At 47.5% G+C, this 19,650-nt stretch overlaps 1 protein-coding gene and 1 long non-coding RNA gene across 8 annotated transcripts in view; one reads left to right on the top strand and one right to left on the bottom strand.

The window, feature by feature from the left end:
- Nucleotides 1–234: 234 nt before the first annotated feature.
- Nucleotides 235–12,218, top strand: LOC147262035 (uncharacterized). Of its 6 annotated transcripts, none has more exons than XR_015115939.1 (6): nt 235–652; nt 1,383–1,672; nt 3,206–3,399; nt 4,145–4,297; nt 10,291–11,982; nt 12,081–12,217. It is a non-coding gene; the product is annotated as an uncharacterized LOC147262035 (long non-coding RNA). The 6 variants fall into 6 exon arrangements; XR_015115938.1 differs by having other exon boundaries at nt 238–1,497; nt 1,609–1,672; nt 12,081–12,215; XR_015115941.1 differs by having other exon boundaries at nt 238–1,657; nt 12,081–12,215.
- adcy8 (adenylate cyclase 8 (brain)) overlaps nt 11,228–19,650 on the bottom strand; it is a 58,151-nt gene continuing 49,728 nt past the window's right edge. For both annotated transcript variants that reach the window (XM_086204403.1, XM_086204404.1), the window contains 5 exons: nt 17,389–17,547; nt 14,571–14,717; nt 12,811–12,903; nt 12,477–12,591; nt 11,228–11,963 (listed from right to left, as the gene is read on the bottom strand). In XM_086204403.1, coding sequence (XP_086060529.1) covers nt 11,464–11,963; nt 12,477–12,591; nt 12,811–12,903; nt 14,571–14,717; nt 17,389–17,547 — 1,014 coding nt within the window. In that variant the 3' untranslated portion in view covers nt 11,228–11,463. The remainder of the gene's footprint in view (nt 11,964–12,476; nt 12,592–12,810; nt 12,904–14,570; nt 14,718–17,388; nt 17,548–19,650) is intronic.

Genomic DNA, 19,650 nt, shown 5'->3' with positions numbered 1-19,650 from the left:
ACTGTGCAGGCGTTAAGACCTGTTGGAGTGTTCATCGCCTCCTGTTATTACTCCGGGCTGATCGATGCGGGTCTGTGTGATTGCCACTGCAAAGAAAGTTGCAGTAACTTGTAAATTCAGAGCCAGTAACATAAGAGTTATTTTCAGTCTGCCTCGTTGCAGCAGGCGGGAAGATTACAGCGTCTTGTCACTTTTGTTCATTATATTTTCATGGGTGTAATGGTTGCTAGGCAACAGCAGCAGTATTTCTGTGTCTGAGGAACTACAGGCGTGCTGAGTGGGTTTTGATTAGAAAAGAATAAATCTTTGATCTAACTCTTGCTCCGCTTTTATAAGAAACAGTAGGACTTGGTTTGAAATGTGAACTTCCAGCAGCAAGTGACTCAACTAATAAAAAAAATAAAAAATAAAATAAAAAAAAAACTAATAAAGACGTGGCTCGTCAATTCCGTCGAGGCGGGACAAGGCTCGTAGGGGTCGCAGAGCACAGAGAAAATACGACGACAAGAAGAGAGAATATCTTTTAGACAATAGCAGGTTATGGTAACAATAAACAAACAAAGATCAGACATAGTTGAAGTCTCGTTAAGCCTGGCGTAAAGCAACTCAACTAATCAGATGACCAACATACACAGATACTAAGATTTTTGGGGTGCGCCAACATTTCAACATTTAACCACGCGTTCTGCAGCCTCCAGTGGCTTGAAGCCTCCTCATACTGTCGTTGGCAGACGACAAAAATGCCTTGATAAAGAAGAATATTCACTGAACAAAAGCTGACAACTTTCATTGCCATCAGTCAATATGTGAAACTGTTGAAAAGCTAAAATTATATCTGAATGAACCGGTTGTTGTCACACAGCTTTTATAGTTTGACGCCATATATCCTGGTCAGCTAAAAAGTACATTGGCTAACGTTTAATTGGCTAACTTGGCTAACGTTACTCTCAGCACCTGAGAGCCAGGCTAAAATATACACGCTAACGGTGAGTGCTTGTGGAACGAATGATAGGGGTTTTTTTTTTGTGACGAATGGCTTTAACATGCTAATGAAATTGGAAAATAAAATCAGGAAGTCGATACTCAACTTTGAGGTGAAAGAGGTTTTAGATGAAAGTGACCAACAGCCCATAAAACATGAAAAGGTGAAGCTTTAATAAAATGCCCTTTTGTGTCTAAAATCAGAAGCTCCCCCTCTCTTTTTGTTGGTCATGTTGTCATGCGACTGATAATAAAACAAGATTATAATTTGATAGTTTACTGCAGTCCTGTTTAATTCTTTTCTTATTTATATTTATTTCCTTCATCTGCTGCACTGACCGGATCGCCCCTCCGGGATCAGTAACGTTGATTTTATTGCATCTATCCTTCTGTGCTCTCAGGGCTGCGTATCCAAGAGGAGCCACTCGATGTCGGGCTGAGTGGCGTCTGATTTGTGTTGTGATGATGCGTCGGACAGATCAGACAAGCGGAACCCGTGATGCCGACTACTTAGAGGTTTGGGGCTTGGATCACTGCCACCGAATGAAAGCCGACTAAAGGAACTTGCTGTCTGTTGTGTCACTGAACCTGAGGAGGGTTCTAATCTTTTCCCTGTCACGGCTGCAGGAAGCATCATCTTACCTCCAACAACCTGTGAGCGCGACGCCAACGAACAGTGAGCTACCGAGAGGTGATGGGAGTATATGGTGCAATTACACATTTCTGAACACAAAGAACTAAAGTTGATTATATTAATGTCATTGTCCAGTCTCTGTTTCTAGAAATGTTTGTTGAGAACTGATCAGTTCTGGGTGTAGGTGGAACAGAGGCCTAAATGTTCTCCACTTACGTAGGTGAAGCAAGTGGTTCTAAGAGATGTTAGCTTAGTAGCATTTGAGCTGGATAAAACAAACCTATAATTGAAAATAGTAATAATATCCTAATATGCAATAATCATCTCAAGCTTGTTATGACTGAAATCTAGCTGTAGTCTGAGACCTAGCTTTAGCCTGAGATCTAGCCATAGCGCGTAAATTAGCATTAGCCTGAGACCTAGCGTTGACCAGGGAGCAGGCTGCAGAATGAGAGGTAGCTGTAATTTGAGCTAGCTGTAGCTCATGAGTTTGCAGTAGCCCAGCAGCTGACATTGGCCAGATTGCACTCTCTTATCCAAAAGCTAGCTGGAGCCTGAGAGCTAGCTTGAGCGCTTGAATTAGTTGTAGCCTGAGTGCTAGCTGGAACCTGAGAGCTAGCTGTAATTTGGGCTAGATGTAGCTCATGAGTTAACAGTAGCCCGAGAGGGAGCTTTTACCAGCTTGCAGGCTGTCGTCTTAGAGCAAGTTTAGTCTCATTCAATGGCTGTAGTCGCCGCCATCATGTGATACGGGAAGTTTGAGCGTCTGAGTTTTTAAGTCTTTCCTCCAAATCCATAACATGGGGAACAAGAGGGACACCAAGACGAGCTGATGAGCATTCTGACGCTAATTTAAAGAGCTCGAAATGTTTCAAGTGTTTTTGTGCCACTACATTAGCGTTAGCCAACGTCACTCACTGACATGGACAGCAGGTTGCATGAATATCATGTAACACATTATATGTCATCACAAATCATGCTCAAAACAGTGATTTAAAAAGAAAACAAAAACAAGGAACCATAAAGCAAATTCAGAGTTTTGTCCACCCGTGTTTCTGCATATGTGCATCGATTCAACAATTAAACAAAAAAAAGACCTCTTGTTTCTGAGTTTGTTTGTTTGTTTGTTTTTCTCTCAGGTATTTCTGTGAGTTAGACATCACATGACTGCGGCGTATGTATGTCAACGTGAACCTGAGAAAGTTTCCCTCTATTGCATCATTTCCTCCAGTTCACCTGCTCCGCGTGGTGTCGGCTCGTTTATCTCCTGCGACTCACCTGGTCCTGAATCATCGTTAAGCTCAGTGATTACAGCAGGTTGTCGTACAATCGCCTGCATCAGTCAACCGCAGCACTTTCAACTGTCCCAGATTCTCCCGAGTGTCTCTCCTGAGAAGGAGGACGCTGCTCGTCTCCTGTTTAAGAGGTTTAAGGGCTGAAAAATGAAAGAAATTCATAGAAAGTGGAACTATTTTTGGAGCTTTTCAAGTCGAGCTCCGCGGTGATAGGTTGCGGCGGGACTGTTGTCACAGAACTTAAGTGAAGGTTATTTTTGGTCTGAAATTAACAGGATTGTTGTGTTGCTTTCAGTGTGTTAGACAGGAGGATGAGGAGGGGAGACCTTCTTCTCAGGTGAACAGCCACATGAAAAGTTCCGAAAGTTTTTCAAAGGCGACACCCGGTGCTGCAGCTGATGTTTCTCATCGGTGTGAACAGAGGACCAAAGCAGCCATGGATTTCAAAGTCAAATCTTCACAATGCGTCTCTGAAATCGTCATTGTTGGGTAAGTTACTTCCAAAACTGTGACATAAATCTGATATTACTTTGTTTAATCTGGAAGTCATACGTTACTTTACAGTATTACTCTCTGTGACGAGCAGAAGTTACTGATTACACTACTTTTGTGTTACTTCCAGCAAAATAACTGCAGAAGTAAGACGAGGTACTCAAAAATGAACACATGTAGTATTCTTTATCTCCTGAGATTTTTCAGTTTGAACAAACAAACGTACACCGATGCACATGGACGCGTTTCCTGTGTGCTGGTACATTTACATGTTATATTGGCGTGTACATATATGTATATGTACATACATGTGTGTGTGTAGTGGTATGATTTAGTGACCAAACTCCGTTACATAGGACTCCTTACACTCATTGCTGCTTCCTGTAACAGCTCTGATTGGTCAACAGCATCACATGATCCCGTCTGGCGTGTCAACGATGTTAAATGTCGGTGGTAACGTGCCGCCGGACTCAGTCACTTTCATAATCTACCAAAGCTTTACTAGGAACACATCGTATTGCTCCATTACTGCCTAAAATTAATGTATTGATGTAATACAATCGCGCCCCGCCATTGGTCAGGACTCTGGATGTTTGCCTGGCAACAAAAACGAAACTAGCTTATTCTGGATTTACCAATAAACATGTGAATAAATGATATTTGTGAGAAGAGATGTTTAATGCTAGCGTAGCGGCAGCTAGCAGGACTTAGTCCAACAGTTTGACCCCTCTGACTTCTTCAGGTTATCAGAAGATCAGAGCTGGGATCACAGTCAGTTGTTGCTGTGATGTTGCTTCTGCGATCCCATCTTGAAGCCTCAGTCCGACCTCGGGTATCGTCGCGGGTGAAGAGCGGAGGAAGCCGCCGTCCCCTGGACCTCATGAACCAGTCACAGGTGAGCTCCTCAGGTAGGTTCCCTCTGTGCTGCAGTACGCCTGCGGCTGCTAATCACTGCCGGCCCTGGCCGTGTACGCATCAGAGGGACTATATCATGACAGAGGGCGATGCATGGATAGTGAGACGTGAAATGTGGGATCAAACATTGATGAGGGAGCTGTGAATAATTCAGAGGCAGCTGGAGATCTGCTGCTGAGCCGGGAGACCCGACCAGACGCTCAACGCCAACAGGAAATCACATTTCCTCTTTCCTATAGAAATCAAAACCACGCACGGCTCAAACGTGTTGGACAAGCTCACACGGCAGAGAGAAACTAGGGTTACCCTTCAGTGACCTTTGACCACCAAAGGAATCAAAGTGTGGGAACAACCTGTCTTTTGCCTCCACTGAGTAGCGTCCCGGGAGCAGCTGGTGTGGAGGATGCAGAATCTTATCTCACAAACTTGAGTTTGTGACAGGATCTTGCGTTCTGTCGTCACGGAAACCGGATTAGACCGAGCATCTTCATCATCGGTGTGTCTCTCAACGAGCCTTCAATCCCCATTCTGAGAACTTTAGTCTTCGTCACTCCATTTTTGAAAGAATCCAGGGAGGTCTGCTTGAATGTGGGACGCTGCTGTGGAGATGTTTTGACTCCCCACGATGACGTCACGACTCGCTTTTGTTGTCCGAGGTCACAAGTTCAAGATCCAGGGGAAGCAAAATGAACCTGCGGCGACCTCAAGTGTGTTTAGTTCTTTTTCTTGTTCTAGTTTTGCCAAGTGAATGTTGCATAAAGGCCAACATTTAGGGGAAAGCGTCTTATCCTCCCCAGAGTCAGACAAGAGATGGAGACCCACACCAGTTAGCTTAGCACAATGGCTGGTAGTGGGTGGGGAGTGTTAGCGTCAGCTAGCTAAGTTCCAGGAGCTAAATATTTCATAACATCCGCTTGAAAAGTTCCAAAGTTTCTCGACCCTGTGGTTCCGTGCAAACAAAACAGAACTGACTTGACTTGACGAACTCCTCCTTTACCCCCGAAGCTTTGAGCAAACGTTGAAACGTGTAAGTTTGAAGTCAAACGGCTCCGCTCTCACCTTTTTAAACACCCTGAAACATGACACGTTTGAATATTTCTGTGTAGGTTAGAAAAACACACACAAGCGCTGTATGTAATCACCCCCCCCCCCCCACGTGAACTCTCACTGACTCGAGCGCCAAGCCTCACAAAGATGATGTTTTACAGGATTTAATGTAGAATTTGCGTCTTCTGCTGCTGTATGAACAGAATAATAGAGTTTGCAGGCTCACGCTGAATATTAATGTGAAGGCGAACTCTCGATGCTCCCAGTCTGCCAGGACGTGAACTCGGGATGCTCAAACCTCCTCATCTGTCTGCTCCGAGGAGACGTCATCACAGCCAACAAATCCGTTTCGCCGGCGAGGGATTTCAAGGATCCGGAACGAAGAGCGTCAGAAGTAAATGAGGTCTGAAACTCCGGGATGACGCTGAGACCGAGAGGGAGCTAAAACGCTCCGTCTCATGTTAGCGGACGTGGGGGGGGGGGTGTGGTGATGATTTCCTGTTAGATTAATCGTGGTTGAATTTCTCAGTTTGAGGCTTTCATGTTGAAGCGCCTTGTGCACGCTTGTTCTAGTTGGCTAGTTTTTGAGCTGCAGTGTTAGCGGATCACCCATCATCCAGCTGGGCTACAAAATGCGGACCACAGCAGACGAGGATTTTGAGAGTACGTGAACTGACGCTTCTGGACACCTTGGCTGTTGTTAGCCGCCAGTCTCCATTAGCGTCAAGCCAAACACGCGTGGCTGGCTCCTACTGCATTCTGGAGTCAGTAAGAAGTCATGAAGGAGGGAATGAAACATCTATTTGGGAGTCGCTAAATACATTTTTAGTTAAAAATCTCTTTGAGTTGACGCCAAAGTAAGTGGCAGGTGTAGGAGTTGCTTTTATCGCTGAGGAATTGTTTCTACATTCGTGGATTGTTTGTCTCCTGGAATCCTTCTGTGTTCTGTGCCTCAGGGGCACCGTCGTCGTCCCCTGTAGTCATCGACCTCATCATCCTCTCTCTGCATTTACGTGTGCACACATCTGTACTTCATCTTTAACTGTAAAATGTTAATGTGTGTGTGTGTGTGTGTGTGTGTGTGATGTTTGTGACTCCCATTTTTTTTAACCACTTTGTATTCTTTGTCCTTCATATTTTACTCAAGGGGTCAATAAAGATCTTATCTTAAATGCTGCTGACGATTCATCAGGACGATTTATGCTGAAACTCTTGGCAGGGTCCAGAGCGACCCGGGTCCACGGAGACCCTCGAGGACAAGGTCCAGACCTCCTGGATGAATCTTCTCCGGCTGAATTGTTTCTTTCACCCCCCCCCCCCCCCCCCCAGCGAGGGCGAACTCCTCCTCTCTGCGTGGTTCCTGACCCTCACACCTCACTGGGCCGAGTCGCCCCCCCAGCACCAGCACATTATTTTTATTCTCTCTTCTATTTGTCTCTGGTATCTTTTGTCCTCGCTGACCCATTTGAGCACTTTCAGGTACGGCAGCGACCAAGCGAGTCTCGCCGATGGGGCTCCGGGGCTTGTTGCCTAGCAACAGACAGCCAGCTGGCTTGTGTGGTGATGGTGGTTTTATGTAACAGTGGGTTTGATGGTTGAATGTAGGGCGCTTGGTCTCCGGGGGGGAAGTGTGTGTTTGTGTCAGCGACCCCCCCCCCATGACCACGTATGGATGGACGGGGAGAGAGAGAGAGGGAGAGAGCAAGAGAGAGACAGCCAGCGTGAAGACATGACAGTCATGACTCCTGACGTTGGTGTAAGACAGAAGCTCTCAAAGTTTCAGGACCTTCAAGATCAATCAGTTTATGCAGAACTTTTATTTGCCATCTTTTTGTAAATTGTCAATGAATAATTTTGTAGTGTGTGTTTGCCGCATGTTGGCCCAGATGGCGGTTGACTCTGTGGTCAGCTGGGAAGCATCACTGGGATGAAGGAGGCGGTTGCCATGGTGACTGTGACATCTTCACTGCTGTTCAACAGATTACAAACCTGTTAGTTTGACTTGAGGAATCAAGCGGACGCAGAAACACAAACTGTTGTGCGGGTTGATTGTGTTCAGGGCGGGGCTGGCGGTAGCTGAGTCTCTCGTTGTCATTGGTTGATGTTAGAAAGGGGCGGAGCCAGTAATGGAGAACACTGTTTTATTAGCTGTGAGTAAATGTTCATCAGTGGACTCATTTCGCTCGGCTGCTTCAAATGGCCCAGACATGAGGCTCCATGCTAACAGTACGAGCTCAGCTGTGACGCCACAGGCTCTCCACTGTGTTCGTGTGTGACGGCGGAGATGGCCGGCGTGTTTGTTGGTGCTTCTCGTCAGCGCGGCGAAGCTTTGAGAGTGATACCGTGGTTACAGCGGTGCAAAGTTAAACATTCAGACTGGTAGATAGGAACAGAGGTGCAGCAAAGACCTGGGGGAGGAAACGCTAACTTGTGAGCATGCGTACGGTGTAAATGTCAGTGGCCTACAAATATGGCAGACAGGTTCGGCTCCTCCCATTCCTGCGATGAATGTTCTGGCTGGATTTGTCAAATCTGCCAGCTGCTAATTCAGGTTCCGTTCCCGCCGGTCTCACTGCACCGACTGCCAGGTGCCCACTGGGTGGAGAGAAGCTTCTTACCGCCGCGTCCAGCAGGTGTCAGGTGTTCGTCCTGCCCACCAGCTACCATCGGTTCTTGTTTCCTCAGTGACGTTTCCTTCGTCAGCAGAGAACGTTGATGTGGTTCTGCTCTGCTCCGGGTCGCAGATCAGCTAAACGCCTGCTTCTGTTTGTGTGCAGAATCTCAACCACTCAAACTGACCTCATCATCTGCTGACCAACATTCACAGCCACAGAAAACACACACACACACACACGCTGCACCCCCAACATGCGAATGGTTACCATGGCAACTCCATTCTCCTCATCCCAGCCTGCCTCTCGCCATCTCTTCCTCCTTAACATCTAACAGAAAATCCATACGAGGGAGGGAAAACTGGAGAGACGCAATCGATTCCTCCTGAAAAACATGGCGTTGCTGTTGGCCGCCGTCATGGCACCCAGTGGCGCAGTCGATCATTTTGATTTGTCAATTTCATTAGTGAGGTTTTCGCACAGGAACGCCCATTTATGGGAGAAACAAGAGTCTGAGGCAGTTTGAAGCTCCAATAAGCTCAAGTTCTTCTAAACATGATGGTAAATATATGGTTGTTGCCTCTGTGCTCGTCGACTGTCCAGCGAGTTTTGTGGGTGTGGCCTGGGGGCGTGGCCTACGGTGATGAGACTGACGTAAGAGTCTGATGGTTTAAATCGAAGGGAAACATTCCCATTTAGAGTCACACACCCTTAAAGGGCCGGTGTGTAGAATTTCAGTTGTTTTCATTCATGGCCCACAATTGTTCAAGGTTCCTGGCTCACAATTGTTCAAGGTTCCTGGCCCACAATTGTTCAAGGTTCCTGGCCCACAATTGTTCAAGGTTCCTGGCCCACAATTGTTCAAGGTTCCTGGCCCACAATTGTTCAAGGTTCCTGGCTCACAATTGTTCAAGGTTCCTGGCTCACAATTGTTCAAGGTTCCTGGCCTTATTGGTGCTCTTGCACTTGTTTTGGCTGTTCTCTCACTTATTTTGTCCTCACTTAACCCTTACAGTAACTTATTTAAGGTCTTCCCTCTAAAAATGTTAGTACATTTTAAACTCCGCCCTCTCTAGATACTGTTATTAAAATATTTAAGCTCCACCCTCTGTCAGAGACATTGTGTAGTAGTTTGTTAACTCTGCCCACTCCAAATGTCACTAGTAGTAATTTATTCAAGCCCCTCCCTCTATAACTCTCAGTACACTTAGGCCCCGCCCATCTAGTTGTAGAGGGCGGAGCCAACAGAGGAGTGAAACTGGTGATTCTCTCTGGTGTGGTCATATCCCACCACAACCTGACTCTAGTGAACAGAACCAAACTGACGGGTCTGAGGTCGCCACCATCGTTCTGCTGTCAGCTGACATGAGGACATCATACAAGTTTAGTTCTTCTGGTCTTTCTTAGCTTTATAATCTTTGCTCTCTGACGGGAACACAGAAGCACCTGCGATGGGTCATTTGACCTCCTGACTCATCAGGGAACCTGTGGAACACGACCAAATTCAATGGAGTTAGCAGGTTACCGGCTCATTACTGGATCAGGTGGAGGAGCTGCAGCTGCTCAGATGCACTTTGGAATTTCTGAGGTCAAAGTCAGTGAAACTCTGATGAGCTGATTTGATCCGAGCCTGGTTGGTGCAGGTCCCCAGTACTGGGATCAGCTAACCTGCAGGGTTCTCAGCAGGAGCCGCTGGTCCTCAGTGTGTGTCTGCTGCCATCTAGTGGAGATTTCAGCATGTTACAGGTTCCCCTTCATCTCCCCATGAAGACATCTGCTGCTGCTTTGCTTAGTTTTTTTGTTGTTGTAGTTGTTGGCTTTGAGTTTCCAACTCAACCCAAACTGGAGATCAACCTCTGGGACAGACTGGGAGCAAAACCAGACCCGAATCCCTTCCAGGACCAGCAAGATCTCAGAGCTACACAGCTGTGAAGGCCCGGGTCAAACCCGGCTCACAGCGCTGCTGCTGGATCCACCTGCAACTGCTACAAAAATCTGAATGACTCATTTTGTAGAGAAATGAAGAGTTGAGGCCAACATGGAGTCTGAGTGCACGTGGAGCACCAACCTGCAGTCCACCAGCAGCCCTGTGGGGGAGGGACCCGGGTCAGTGAGAGTCCCGGATCAGTGTCATTGTGTGTTCCTGGATGTTCTTGTGTCATGGTTTAGGAACATTAGTCTGAGGAGTTCTGAAGCAGCAGAACATGGTTCTACCACTAGAGATGTTTTAGAACCATGTTGAACACCCTTCAAGCAGCAGGAAAGACCAAATTACTGCTGTACTGAACGTGTCAATGTTTCTCCATGCCAACAGAGGACCTTCAGACGGTCTCGCTGTGAGGACACAAGATCATCGGAACCCTGACCCAGGACGGGTGCCGGTCCCGCTGACACACCCTTCAGGACGTCTGTTCCCGGTCGGCGAGGTCAAACAAGCTGTGGAAACATGAGGAACAGAGGCAACAGGATACTCGGCGTATATAAAAAATTAGACCCCTTTAATTGTGTTCTCATATATAAAAGAAATACAAAAAAGAAACATGGACACCAGGTGGGGGGGGGGGGGGCAGAGTTCGGTGTTTGGGACTGGGACAAGTCAGTGATGACATAAAAAGGGGAAGGACAGGAGCAACGTGGGACAGTTGGGGGGGGGGGGTTAAGTCTGGCAGCCATGGAACAGATGAGGGTGGAGGACAGAGCCCAGCAGTCCTGTACGCCCTCCCTCCCTCCCCCACCTCTTCTTCCTCCAGGAACAAAGTGGAATTTCAGTTCTACAAACATTCCTTGAACGTAGAACTGACTTGGCAGGCAGAAATAATCTCGCCGGAGCTCAACCTCGAGGGTCTGACACGCTCGCCACGACCAACGAGGAAGCTGCTTCCTGATTGGTGGCGGAGGCAGTAACACGTTGATGGAAAACTCATTGTATCCATGAGGGATCTGACACCAAAAACCTTCCACAAACACTGTCCAAGATACCGGACGGTCCCCTTTGGCGCCGCTGTCAGCACCAGTCATAGCCACGCCCCTTAACCTGACGCCTCCTCTTTCAGAGCTAATAGGGTAGCTGCACCTTTAGCCTCTAGGCGTTGGAACAAACTATCAAGTTCAACAGTTCGATTCCTGATGTCTCCCCTCAAATTTGCTCAGATTTTGTTGGCTAAACGAGTGGGTTTCCTTCATGGCTCTTTAAAGAGGCCGTTTATACTCTTCATTATCTCTTCAAATTGAATATTTCTGAGTTTTATGACTGTTTTTCTTCAATTTTAATAAACCGTCTCTGGAAAGATCAGCTTGAGCTTGAGGACTTGAAATGAGGAAATGATTGATGAGACATTAAGCGATGATGAAAATGGCTGCTAGCTAGAATGGGAGCGTGCTGGTGAGAGCAGACGCTCCATGAACTCCGACTCCTGGGATTATTTGTGCCTGAAGAGCGGCGCTGCCTCTGAGGAATCGGCGCGGGAGTCCAACTCCAGTCTTGTGCTCAGGACAGCTCAGTCTTATCAACTGCTTCGGCGTGGTGCCCCCCGCCGACCTCGGAGCCACCAGGCGCTAACAATGTCCTCCTGTTGTAGTGGTGGTGGCCCTTCATGATGCCCGAGTTGTTGTTCTCATTGAGGATCTGCTTCTGCTTTTGCCGGTTGAGCGACTGCACCAGGCCGAGCACCACAGCAGCCAGCGAGTACTGGCCGGTGATTTTGCGCGGCTGCAGGATGAGCGGGTTGGGCTGCACCCGGCCCAGCAGGAAGTGTGTTCGGATCTTTCCCTCCTGCTCGCTGATGCCCTTCACGTAGATCTCGCCGCGGTACTCGAAGGCGAAGCCGCGCTCCTTCAGGATCAGGTAGGTCTCCTCCGGCACCTGGATCTTGCCGCTCACGCCTGTGCTGTCCATCCGGCTGGCCAGGTTCACCGTCTTCCCCCAGATGTCGTACTGCGGCTTCTTGGCCCCGATGACGCCAGCCACCACCGAGCCGTGGGCCATACCTGCGCAAGAAACACACAGGTGAGAAGCTCCACCCTCCTAACTTTTATGTCGCAATTACAGAACATGATTGACCCATCAGTCACGGAACTGATCAGACACATCTGAACCCCAACTAGGTTGCAGCCGGCACCAGAACATCCACCATCGTGCTGGATTATCTGCACCAGGACAAGTAGGTGTTGGTAAATAGGAGCAACACTTCATCAGCCGGACAGCACTTGGTCAGCTGAGCTATGCTAGGCTAACGTTCCTGGTAACGTTAGCACTAGGCTACAGCAGCATCAGGCTATACAGGAGACTGTGGTTCCATGACTGTGAATATCTTGCTCCTCCTCCCCGATGACTAACACATAAGCTTGGGTCACGCATGAATCATACGATGGTGACTTTGTGGCGTCGTGGACGTGGCAAAACCGTCACAACTGCCACGAAAGACAGGCACATCTTGGTCCGATCGCAGCACGAGAGACAAAACCCAACAAGCAAACAAGGAACAAAGGTGGCGCTCTGACCGATCCTCAGCTCAAAGTTGTTGAACGAGTGCTCGTTGATCTCCTGGATGCTCTCGTTGAGGGCGATGGCGAAGTCGGCCAACGCACACAGGTGACCCCACTTATCTTCACACTGCTGTGAGAGGCAGAGAAGAAGAAGAAGCAGAGTCAGTGTGAGTCAGCTGAGGTATGACGTCAGGAAGAGCTGAAGGACGGCAAGGACGAGGGGTGTTCTCGCCGTGGCCAACTGAGGAATGATCGCCTCTGCTCTCAAACAAATATTTCAGTCTAGGTGGGGAAGCAGTGATGAATAACTGTTCCGAACGCGCCGGAGCCCCGAGCAGGTGAAGCTCACCTGTTTCTCTGGCGACAGGCCTGAGACGGCCATGTAGGTACTGCCGATGGTTTTGATCTTCTCGATGTCTTGGAAGCGCTCTTCTCCCAGCAGCTGTGAGTAACAAGAAGAGCAGCAGTCAATGTTTCATTCCTCCACCACATTTGATCACATGACAGACTGTGACTAACGGTGAAGAACTCTAACGAAAATAAGATGTCAGAACGCAGAACTACCTCTACTACAACTACCGTAACTCCTGGCAGCTATAATTACTAGCAACCATTAAATACTAGCAGCTGCTAACTGTTAGCATACATAATTAATAGCAGCTATAACTAAAAGCATATATAACTACTAGCAGCTGAATTACTAGCAGCTACAACCACTAGCAACTATTAACCACTGGCAGCTACTAACTTCCAGCATCTTTAGCTACTAGCAGCTATGAACTAGCAGCTACTAATGACTAGCAGCTATAATTACGAGCAGCTTTAAACTATTAGCAGCCATTAACAACTAGCAGCTATAACTACTAGCAGGTAACTATTAGCAGCCATTAACAACTAGCAGCTATAACTACTAGCAGCTAACTATTAGCAGCCATTAACAACTAGCAGCCATAACTACTAGCAGCTAACTATTAGCAGCCATTAACAACTTGCAGCTAACTATTAGCAGCTATAACTGCAGTACTTTGCCGCTCATCTCACATAAAAGATTAAATTGCCATTCTAGTCTTTGGCTGTGCTGCTAGCTAGAAAAGAAGCGTCCGATCATGTTTGAGGAACACGTGTGTGAAAGTGACAAGTGTGGCAGCAGAGAGCTCCGCTGGCGTCCCTCTGTCTGCTCCTATTAGAAGACTTTCACGGTTCCGTCAGGACCAACAAGCTCCTCAACTTCCAACTGTCCACAGGGAACCGAGAGTTTCCAGAAACTTCAGCAAAAACTCTCACACTGAACCTGGAGGACGCATGACACGCGCCTTCATCTGCCTGAGCTCCATGCTCCCGTGTCACCATGTCAGGCGTTGGGCGAGGGACAGTATAAATACCCGACCTGTGGCTTGATGCCGAGCTCACCATCAGCTACCACCGAGATGATCCCGGCAGTAACCTGTCTTCTTCTTTACACTGGCACCTCTTCATTTACGAGGTCCGGTCCCTCATGCCTTCCCAGACCTCCTCCAGCGACTGGTTCTCACTGCAGGTCTCCAGAGTTTCTACTGGATCTGGGGGGGGGAGCTGTTCTGGCTCCATCCAGGTTAGACCTCAACACACTGGATTCCTTTGGTCACTGCAGCTCCTCCATCACCAATAATTCAATCACACAACGTGCCCCCCCCCCGCCTGGCACGTCATGCAGCTACACAGCCGCGTGCACACCCCTACTCTTACAAACCCTCTGTTTTAGAACCATTTCTGTAGGAATGTTGTGCTACTTTAATAATGCACTGTGCCGCCCTCGGCGTTCCTTTGTGGATAGTGAAAGATGCAAAACTGAATCATATCAGTCCAAGTGGGCATGGACCGATCAGTCCAGAGTTGTTTTGCTTCTGAAAGTCACGATGGGCACGAAGAGAAATCAATACTGGCTCAAACACGCTTCATCTCTGCAGGAGGCTCGTCTGCCAGAGAGAAATGTCTTCAGAGGACCGGCGGTGGTGAGCACTCCCATCTTTCCTGCCTTCTCAAGTGTTCTGGGAGTAAAATGAATCTTGAATCAAAAATGGAGGCTGCGGCCTGCATGTAGAAACACTGAAGAGCACTTGAAAGTCTCACCTCGTCAAAGTCAGCAATAATTTCGTTGAGGAGCCTCAGGCACTCGACGCCCTGGTTATTCATCTCAGTCTGGGAGTAGAAGTCGGCGAAGCCTGGGATGGAGGCGAACATCACGCCCACGGCGTCGTACGACTGTGAGTACAGCTCCTGGGGGGACAAACGTCACACACTCAACACTTGTCCCTAACATCCCCAGTCCACTTTCCACCTGCTATTTTTACGTGTTGGCTTGTCTACACTAAACTTAGTGTTTCTCCTTCGGTGCCTTGTTCAAGATCCCTCAGAAGGGCCAGCAGCAGTCAGTGATGCTGCAGCTGCAGTACATAGCCTCCGCCACTAGGTGCTGCCAGCCACCAGAGCACAGACGTGAACAGCGGGGCCTTGCACCTGAACGCCACGTGGAGCAAATCACCCTGAGGTTATGGAAATGTCTTAATGGGCTGACAGCCGTGACGATTCTCCTCCTGGCTGGACCACCATCACCGTCATCACCACCATCACCGTCATCACCGTCATCACCCACGATGCTTATGCGCTTCACGGGCGTCACAGTAAACGCTGCTCATGTGATTCGTGGGTCCGTCCGCGTTGGAGGTGGATGAGAGCAGGTGAAGATGAAGATGAAGAGTTCACTTGTGAGCGAAACAAATGAAAAACGTGAGTACGAATTTAGTTTAGTACCTGTGTGTCTGGTATGAATGTGAGGTGTGTTCTGGTGTGGAACCTTTCATCTACACACACACACAAATATATATATTTATCCTGCACTTGTGTTGGAATGCTCCAGTCTTTCCCACACTCCTCCTGTCGCCCTGTTTTGGCGCCGCACGCTGCCGGGTCCATCCGGGTCCTGACTGACCCTGAATGATCGAACCAGAATAATTCCGGATGTGTTTTCAAAGGTCAGGTCGCAGGTATGAAGCCGAGTTGGTTGGAGGCTCGTGTTCTAACGCGTCCACATGCTTGTGTTTGTTTCCTTTATCTCTGCTAAATTTAAGCGTTCTCTCTTCTGACTGGAGCAGCACGGCTAGTTTCCTCCTGAAAACCCTTTGATTTAAAAATTAAAAAAAACAACACTTCCAACTCTCCCCGTTCACCTGGAGACATCTTCTCCACCGTCAGTGATAACGAGAGGACAGTTATGACACGCCCAAGTCAAATGGCTCTATTGTCCTTGTCCGTCCTCGTCTCGCTCGCCGCTTCATTATCGACTCCTCCAATCTTCCGTAGCCACCCGAACAAAAGGCGAGTGAGCGATGAATTATGAATGTCAGGAGGAGCGCCACTATCGTTCTGCTCCCGAGCCTGTTCCTAATTAAAAAGGACACGATTAAAAATGCATCTGCGTTGATAGGTTGGCTGCTAATCACTCGTTACATTATTAATCAGCCTGTTTATTGTTCCGTGATTTAGATTCTGGAACACTGCGTCATTAATAGGCTTCTACATCCCTGAAGAGGTGTTCATGATTTTTGGAATTAATCAGCTGACACACAGCTGAGTCACTTCGAGCCGCGCCGTCACGTTCGAGCCGCTCCAGCACAAAAGATTTCTCCTCAAGAAAGAGCGGAAAAATCAATGGAGTGTTATAAATAAAAAGTGCATCTAAAAAACAAAAAATTCTGGCAAAGTTACTTGACAACAAAATGGATTGATTGAGTATTGATCAGCAAAATCAGTAACGCAGATCTGCGGCGGCCTTCGCCTTGAATGCACGCAGGCTCGTTTCAGTTTTAGCACCACAGTTGCTGTCGCTGTTGCTCTCTTGGGTTCCTCTGCACGCCCAGCCTGGCTTCACCAGGGGAGCCCGAGCCGTGTGACCTTCCAAGCTCTCAGCGCTGCGGCTGAGGGCCCGGAGGAGGCGGTCAGCTGGAGCGGAGGAGCCGGTTTGAATATTGGCTCGCTGACGGGGAACAGCTGGCGGTAATGAGGGCGACTGGCAACACCTTCGGGTCATAGGAGGTGATGAGCTGACGTGAGAATGAGGTCACCGTGACGGCCCGCCAGGTAGCTGAGCACATGCTAAGTTTGCCACTCTAAAGTGTGGGTATACTTTTGGCTTCTCAGCTCATTCACAACATTTGAGCCTGTGTAGGTGAGCTGAAGCACTGCAGCTGCACAGAGAGCCAGCGTGCGCTCAAATGTGTGTTTAGACATTAATAAATGCAGAAGTGCTGCGTTCAAAGGAAATTAGAAGCAGGAAAAGGGCAGCAGAGATGAAGGGAACAAAGCTGGTTCGACTGGCGTTCAGGCAGCTGACGAACGGAGAGACAAATCGATGTGTTGCTGACTGACAACATGTTATTAAAATCAAATCAAACAAAAAAAGCCTCCTGGCTCTACAAAGATTTCCGGCTGACTGAACCGCCCAACAACCCCCCCCCATTGGTACAGCTGTTTGATAAGCTATTACCAGGCGGGAACGCCGAGGCGCCGTAAACGAATGGGACTCACATTGGAGTGAAAAACAAGGTGAAGCATCCAGATCGGTGCGAGCTGGAGCTCAGCGCCGAGTTTGATGTCGTTCCCTCTAAGTGTTCGTCTCTGTTCACGTCAGAGGAAGTTGTGCTTCCACAGTGTTTGATCAGAGAGACGTTGCGTCTATCAGCTGATGGTCAGAGTTGGAAAGCTTTTTTGGGGGGGGGGGGGGATGAAGGCGAATCATATCGTTTATCGACCCACTTCCTGGTTCTACTGTGACATCACAGCTGCGCCGTTAGCACCATTTGTCCGGACAGTGAGGCGTTAGCGCTCATCCTCTACTAAACGACAGAGACAGACTTAAACTCTCTTAAGTGTGAGTGGAACCCGAGCAGACCTCGTTGTCCCGGTCCTTCTCCAGGAAGTGGCGGGCCACGTGGCTGGGCAGGATGTTCCGCAGCATGTTCTCGTTGTGTTCTCGAAGCTCCTTCATTTCGTTGATCTCCTCTTTGGCCTGAACGCGCCACAGGAAGTCCAGCCGGGCCGTGTACTCCAGCTAGGGGCAGAAGAGGCAGGCGCTCGTGAGGTTCACCAGAACATGAAATCACCTGTGAGACCTAAAGCATCTTGGGAGGATTCTTCTCAGTCAGCTGACCACCGATGGCACCAGATATGTTTCTGCCAGGTTGTGACGTCACGTGACCAAAACACAACATCAGGGATGTGTAGAACACGGCGCTCGCGAATCAAAACGCTAATGTGGGATTCTGACATCGTGGAACGTTGATATTTGTTTGTTTTGAAAGGATTTTAAGGTCAGCTTGGCTTTTGTTTTCAATAAAAAAAAAAAATTGACAACTGTCTGCCCTCTTCTGCCTCCAGTGGTGGTGACCTCTAGTGGCGGGATTGGAAAATACATTAAGAAAAACAATTTTCAGTTTCTTTAAAAAGAAAATAACAAACCGAAGGGAATAATAATGAACAAATGACTATCTTCTCAGGATGGACCTACCAATTAAAAGATAACCATCAATTATTCATTAAAAGAATTATGAAAAAATTGATTTTAATCTTCTTCTTTTTTTTAAACCAAGCGACCCCTTCTATGCTTTTTTTTCGATAATTTCTAGGGTGATTAAAAAACCTAACAGCCATAAATAAAGAAATACTTGAATTTAATGTTGAAATGAAAAATTAAAATTCAAGGTTTGATTGATTACTGGAGGTCTGATTGATCTGAAGCAGAGCGAAAGATTCTAATAGGCAACAAAACTCAACACAAAGTAAAAAAACAAAACATGAAAATAAATGAGTCATTAGCATTTGGTTAAAGGAGACAAAAAGAGAAATGACTTCCTTAGTGAAAATTAATTTGGGGGGCAGGCGGATGAGCCTGAGAGGATTTAAGTATCTCTTTGCAGCAATCGGCAGGAAACACTTTTGAGATTAATCTTCGTATCAATTAGTCACTTAATCTTTTGAGTACAAAACTTGAATCTCATTTTGTGTTTTTCTAATTAAGAATGTGAAGCCCGGAGGGGCCAGTTAGGAGGCGTGATAATGAGGCAGCAGCGGCGGTGGCAGATTTAATGGGTCGATCACTCATTAACCAACATGACCTCCGCAACTTGTCACTGTGTGACATTGGTACATTTAAAAATGTGAAAATATACAATTGTAATAAACATTGTTTACATTTCACACATTGTGTCATGAGGTTCAAGGCAGAGCTGTGGTACTTTCTGGTATCTGACAGCTGGTCACGCCCCCAGCTCTCAAATGTGTGAACGTAAAAAGCGCTGGGAAAGTTAAGGCTAAAACGATAGTCTATAAAAATAAATGACACATGCATAACTAGACTTCCTGTGGTGGTACACACACGGCATGTCTGCAGTGTCGCACTTCCTGGTTGGCCAGCAGCTGAAAAACCCAACAGACAGCTAAAATCAGCCGAGAGCTCACGTTATCGTTCAACCACTTCCTAGCTAACGTTACCGGTTGCTGTTATGCGCTATGATAGGAAAGGAGTAAGGTCACTTCGTGTGACATTTAAACTCACTGAAACATGTTAGTATCTTACAGATTCAAGTACGATGAGGGACTTTGAGAGTTTTACGTCGCATAACGTAATCTTCTGCCTTTCCTACCGTATCATGTAGGAACAACCACCAACGTTAGCTAGGAAGTGGTTGAAAGCTAATGTTAGCTGTTGGCTACTGGCTTATCAAGTATGTTGTCTGACCTTCATGTATGTGGTTCAGGATTTTGTCTGCTCAGATTTGTATCTGTTTTTTTCCATGGCTGGTCAACCAGGAAGTGATGATATCATGATAACTTGTCAGATTCTAGAAGATAATGAGTTGCAGCCTGAAATTTTGCAGTAAAATACAAACGACGCTCGGGTTTTTTTTTTCTTTTTTTTAAATTTTTTTGGTTTACAACGCAGGCATCGTGTCACCTCAGTGGGTGAATTTGTATGTTACCCTGTTTTTCCCCGCAACAGACGCGGAATGCAGCTGCCCCTCTGACACTGATCTGCGCCGCCGCCACCTCGCTGCCGATCAGCGATGGAACAATCTGTCCCCACATTCTGTCACTTCTACGCAGGCGATGAGATGCAACAGCAGCAAAATATTTCTGCCTTGAAAAAAAAGGCTAA

Source organism: Aulostomus chinensis, chromosome 5, assembly GCF_037954235.1.
Source record: "Aulostomus chinensis isolate RoL2024-O1b breed Wild chromosome 5, RoL_Achi_v1.0, whole genome shotgun sequence".
NCBI classification, from domain to species: domain Eukaryota; kingdom Metazoa; phylum Chordata; class Actinopteri; order Syngnathiformes; family Aulostomidae; genus Aulostomus; species Aulostomus chinensis.
Note: the sequence above shows the minus strand (reverse complement) of the source record. Positions and strands in the feature narration are given on the sequence as shown.